Below are 5,789 nucleotides of genomic sequence, written 5' to 3'. Positions count from 1 at the left end.
AAGACCACAGCTATTTCATTTGCTTGTGGAGCATTGTATCTTCTTTGATCTTGTTGAGGATTTTTTCTAAAGGACAACATTAAATTTATGGTTTTATTTCCTATCGGATTAAGATCTTGTATATATATATACACCGTCTGTCCGAAAAATTCCGGGACTGATTTTTTTCCCGGCTTACAAGTAATGTCATCTGTTAATCAATTAGATAATCTTTTAGTAGCAATATTCAGCTATATTCATGTATTTTTTTAACAAGCTGCGTTCATTCTGTACTTAGTACCAAGCTTATGAATTCTTTTTGTTTTTTTGATCCGTTAGAAAAATTGTCATGGAGCAGAGAGCAGTTATCAAATTTAATTTTAAAATTGGTAAAACGTTCCGGATAATGTCATGAACGATTGTTTTAGAAATGTTGGTCTCTTCTGCGATCCTTCTGCATGTGAAATGACGGTCAATGAGCAGGAGATCACGAATCTTTGTGATGTTTGCGTCTGTCGAACTTGTAGCGGAGCGCCCAGACCATGCATCATCCTCAAGTGACTGTCGACCTTTTTTAAATCGTTTATACCACTCAAAAACTTTTGAACGTGATAAACAATTATCACCGTAAGCAATTTTCATAGACTTATACGTTTCCGTAACCGTTTTACCAATTTTAAAATTAAATTTGATAACTGCTCTCTGCTCCATGACAATTTTTTTAACGGATCAAAAAAACAAAAAGAATTCATAAGCTTGGTACTAAGTACAGAATGAACGCAGCTTGTTAAAAAAATACATGAATATAGCTGAATATTGCTACTAAAAGGTTATTTAATTGATTAACAGATGGCATTACTTGTAAGCCGGGAAAAAAATCAGTCCCGGAATTTTTCGGACAGACGGTGTATATTGGATGATTGCAAAAGTTCGTGCCCGATTTGAAGTTATTACCACCATCTATGCAAATCGGGCACGAACTTTTGCAATCATCCAATATATATCTCTTTTTTTAAATTTATTTATATACGCGAAATGTATTTCTTATCTATAATTTATGGATATAAGATGTGTGGACACACATGCGTAAAAAATGATTTTAGATTTTACTTCTAGAAATGAAAGTGGATGTATTTAGCACGGACATGAACCAAATAATCGATGGTATCGAAAAGTGGATGTGGATACGTAGTTCCAATTCCTAAAAGTGGATGCACGGCGCTACTGTACGACCTAGTAAAAGCGTCCCACGAAAATCGCCGGCATGGCCTCTCTCAGGCTTCTCTCTGTTTACGCATATTTTTCTCCTTATGGCCGGCAAGATAAAACATTGGTCACCCGAGGCCGTTAAACATTTAAGAAGAAGCATAATTTTCGTTCGTGCTGAATGTGTTTCGATGTGTGCTGAAAAAAATGAACCAAATTCGGGTAAGAACAAATTTTATATAAATAAAAATTATCAATTTAGATGTAATTTATCGCTTGCACAATATAACAAAGTAATTTTAAGGTTATCTCTGGTGAAAATTATTTTCAGAATCTCTCATAACAATTTTTTAGATTTCTTTTTTTGAACATTTCTGAAAGATGTGTCAATTCATATAGAAAATCTTAAAATTTTCTGAGAAAGTTCGAATTTTTATACGAATTAACGCATCTTTCAAAAATGTTCAGAAAAAGGAATATAAAAATTGTTCTGAGAAATTCTGAAAATAATATTCACCAAGTAAATCTTAAAATTATTTCGTTATATCGTGCAAGCAATGAATTATGTCTAATTGTAAGTATTGAATGAATATTTTATGGCCCAGCGTGTGTGTCCAATAATTATTTTTTCATTTGCATGCTGGACGAGTTTGAGCAACCTGTTGTGTCTCATGTATCTTCACTTACATATTTCATTTTTAATACAGCACAAATGTATTGGGTTGTTCGGAAAGTTATTTCGTTCTTTTCATCTTTCATTTTCATGCAAAAAAAACGAAATGACTTTCCGAACAACCCAATAGATACTGTGGATGGATTTTTAAATTTACCACAAACTTTGCTGAGCACGAGTGCTTCAAAGATTACATAGAAGGAGTAGACCATATCAATGTTGACGAAAACTATGTCGTGACAATAGGTATGATTACTATACATATCTTTTCAATGATTACTATACATATCTTTTCAATGATTACTATACATATCTTTTCAATGATTACTATACATATCTTTTCAATGATTACTATACATATCTTTTCAATGATTACTATACATATCTTTTCATTCATTTCACTCTATTAAATAAATTAAAAATATAATTATATTTAACAGTTAAAAACAATTCAACGGTTGGCAAAAAAGAAAATTTAAACGAACTCTTAATCGAAGCAGTTAGAAGCAAACCTAGCTTATATGATCTTCGTGTACCTGCTTCAGAGAGGACACTGTTACGCAAAAAAGCATTATGGATAGAAGTGTCGAACATACTACAAGGTATATTTAATCATCTAGAAAAATCTTTTTCTTATTTTATTGCATATATAAATGAATTTTAAAATCAATTATTTATCAAGGTTTCCTCAGTCCAGAAGAGGCTAAGGCTAGATGGAAGTATTTACGAGACAATTATATAAAAGCTCGTAAGAAGGTTCGGGCGTATGTACCTAGCGGATCTAGCGCTAATGCCATTGAAAATAAATCTAAATTTCAATATTATGAGCTTATGGCATTTCTAAACGATTCATTGCAGACACGGCCGTAAGTTCTTACTCTTTAATATTCTTATATATATTTTTTCTATTCTATCAGAAATTAAAGAGAGTTTGTCACATGTGTAATCCATTTATTATGATATTCTAGGACAGTGAGTTCGTTGACAGATGCTAATGCTAAAAATGATGAAGTAATTTCACTTGACACCGAAAACGAGCAATATGAGGGTAATATTACAGCTGGGCCTTTAACAACGCTTCAAATTTCGGATAACAATTCTCTACAGACATTCTATGTTTCTTCACGAACATCTACACCTACAAGTATTTCTCCACGGACGTTCGATTCTATCGACATTCTTTCACAAGTCCCCAAACCTACGAAAGATTTTTCATGTATTATACTTATCTAATAAAGATTAAAATAATAAAAATTAGAATATTTTATTTTTAATTAGTTTATCAAAATTAATAATTGTTATTATTAGCACTTATGAGTATTTAATCGCGGAATATATACGTGTGAAACCTGTTAAAATATTATTTTTATTTATTTATTTATATATTTTCTTATTTATTTATTATTATTTATTATTTACATACCTTTTATTTATATACGCTGCACCTCATTTACTTCACCGTACATACGTACTTAACCTTCTTCTTCTTCTTCTGTTATGGCAACGAATACGTACTTAACCGTATGATTACGCGCACATTTTACTAAGCACCAAGTACCTAATTCACATGGCGCGTATTTAACAATACGCCTAAATAATAACAACTAATCGAGAATCCATTTAGTATTTCTGTTCTATTGTACAACAGAAAGCCTGTTCTGTTATTGGTTAAGCTAGTTACACTTTACGCGAAATTTAACGAAATACGCTCCATGTGAATAAGGTACTTTTAAATGGCGTAAGTTCTGGCATATTACTAGAATATGCAAGGTACGCAGCAATACGCGCGTACGCATCTTACGCCCCATGTGACGGCACCCTGAGGGTGCAAACCCATGGAGCGGAACGGCGTACGCAGAAAATCGCGGAACGAAAACTTTGACCAATCACAAGCATTCCGTGATTTTCAGCGACTTTCCGTGGTTTTCAGCGGATAACTTTTGTCCGCAGAACGGCAGAACTGCGCAATACGCAATTTCATGTACATGTGCTCAATATTACGAGATTAAGTATCTCGAAGTGTCAATATACACAACACAACGAATAAAACGAATATGAATAAGAATATGAACAAGAAAATATCACAAATGGTAAGAAATATTTTTATTATAAATTCTAGTTACAATCAATTAAGATAATTAATTCTATTTTTTTTTAATTTTAATCCTTTTTAGAATTAAAATTGTTACTTTTTTGATATTTATTATTATATAAAGTCTATCCTTTTTCTTCATAAGAGATTAATTTCAGAACAAAAAATGCGGGTATTGCGGCTGGATCCTATCGAGCAAAGTGGACCCATTGCAGCATTCCTGTTTCATCCTCTTTTCTCTTTTCACCATTCTTTTATAGAGCATATATAAATAGAGCAACTTTCTTTGAATATTTTTCTGATTCCAATGGTGTACTGGCGATTTTCTATATGTTTTTAATAGTCTGCAGATGCACAAAAAAGCGATTTTTGAATTCATTTTACTTATTAAAAATTTGCTTGCACTTTACATAAACTGAAATATAGAATATAAACACTATAATAAACACTATTTTTTATATTTTGACAGCACACGTTCAAAGGACATTGAAGGATATTTAACATCTTTCGCCTTTTGAACATGTATATGCTTCAGGGATGTTATAATTAAATTAACACCTATATTATTTAATATCATTATCTATATTACCTGGCAGTTATTATTATTTTATAATTTGCTGAAGACTTTTGTGGATTAACAGTTCGCTAACACTATATAAATCGGAGATATTTTTAAGAGCAATGTGCGTGCCACATTCGCAACATAGGTTACGCGAAATCACATCCCGAGGTACCCATGGAGCGGAATGAGCAAAGCGTAACGACTAGTATGTCCCAATAATTACTTTTTAATCATTCTATTTACAAGTAATTATTATAATCATGTTTATAAATGTTACATTTAATGGGTTTCCTGTTAGAAATATTTAATTTAATGCTTAAAACATTGAAATAAAGTTTGAACATATTTTAAATGAAGATTCGTGATTGGTCGCACGCAATCCGCGCTGCTCTCGTTACGCTTCATGAGTACATAGGGATCGTGAATCCGCGCAACAAAAATAGCGGAATACCTATGATTGGTCGAGGCTCTCGTTCCGCGATTTTCTGCGTACGCCGTTCCGCTCCATGGGTTTGCACCCTCAAATATATTAACTGTGGTTAAGATTCTGCTACGAGCTACGAATGCTTTGAAACATCATTCCCTCTTTGTTTTACATTTCATAAGAATAAATTTATTCTTACATTTCATAAGAATAAATTTATTCTTATGAAATGTAGAACAAAGAGGTAATAATGTTTCAAAGCATTCGCGTAGTGCTGTCTTTGAAAATTATTTTGCTCAACTTATCCGAAGATGCGTTGTTTTTTTTAACACAAATTAAATCAAAGAGCACGCACGAACTTGAAGCACTATATTTACTGTAGCACTATAAACACGCGTCAAAAAAGAAATTAGAGTTTATCAATTGGAAATTATCGCGTAAAAAATTTTTTATATATAATTATATATAACACATCCATGGCACCTCTGAATATATTCAAACACAATATTTTGTTTCGATTTTCGATATATTGACATCTCTACAAGAAATTTGAAGGTGCGTTTACCAAGCGCAGTCGATAGCAGCGACACATAATGGCGATGATATAAATTAAAAACTGCTTCAATATCCGAGTCACCCCCCACCACTGAAATTCGTCATAGTTGCAAGACCTCATTATATATGTTCTGTGTTCTGTGTGTGTCAGAGAGAAGACTGAGAGACGTCACGGCCCGGTTTTAGGTGACCCCTGAAAGCGATACGCCCTCTGTGGTCATAGAAAACGTGGACATGAACTACATAGCCAATGTCCACGAATGTTCTCACTAGGTAACGCATAATGTGCACAATTTTG

The 5,789-nt window shown here is 32.7% G+C and overlaps 1 protein-coding gene across 1 annotated transcript; it reads left to right on the top strand.

Annotated features, from left to right (window-relative positions):
• Positions 1–444: 444 nt before the first annotated feature.
• On the top strand, positions 445–3,091 carry LOC145948560 (uncharacterized). Its single transcript, XM_083058229.1, has 5 exons — positions 445–536; positions 1,989–2,104; positions 2,299–2,460; positions 2,541–2,724; positions 2,827–3,091. The coding sequence occupies exons 1-5, from the start codon at positions 445–447 to the stop codon at positions 3,089–3,091; spliced, it is 819 nt and encodes a 272-aa protein (XP_082914355.1).
• The last annotated feature ends 2,698 nt before the right edge of the window (positions 3,092–5,789 follow it).

This window comes from Prenolepis imparis, unplaced genomic scaffold, assembly GCF_030444845.1.
Source record: "Prenolepis imparis isolate NDT839.2.m4 unplaced genomic scaffold, iyPreImpa1.0 SCAF_462, whole genome shotgun sequence".
NCBI classification, from domain to species: Eukaryota; Metazoa; Arthropoda; class Insecta; order Hymenoptera; family Formicidae; genus Prenolepis; species Prenolepis imparis.
Note: the sequence above shows the minus strand (reverse complement) of the source record. Positions and strands in the feature narration are given on the sequence as shown.

Bases quoted from the DNA above. Each gene is read 5' to 3' on its own strand.
- LOC145948560 (XM_083058229.1), top strand. From the start codon at position 445: ATGACGGTCAATGAGCAGGAGATCACGAATCTTTGTGATGTTTGCGTC. The intron at 2,105-2,298 runs GTATGATTACTA...TATATTTAACAG, and splicing joins AAACTATGTCGTGACAATAG to TTAAAAACAATTCAACGGTT. The intron at 2,725-2,826 runs GTAAGTTCTTAC...ATGATATTCTAG, and splicing joins GATTCATTGCAGACACGGCC to GACAGTGAGTTCGTTGACAG.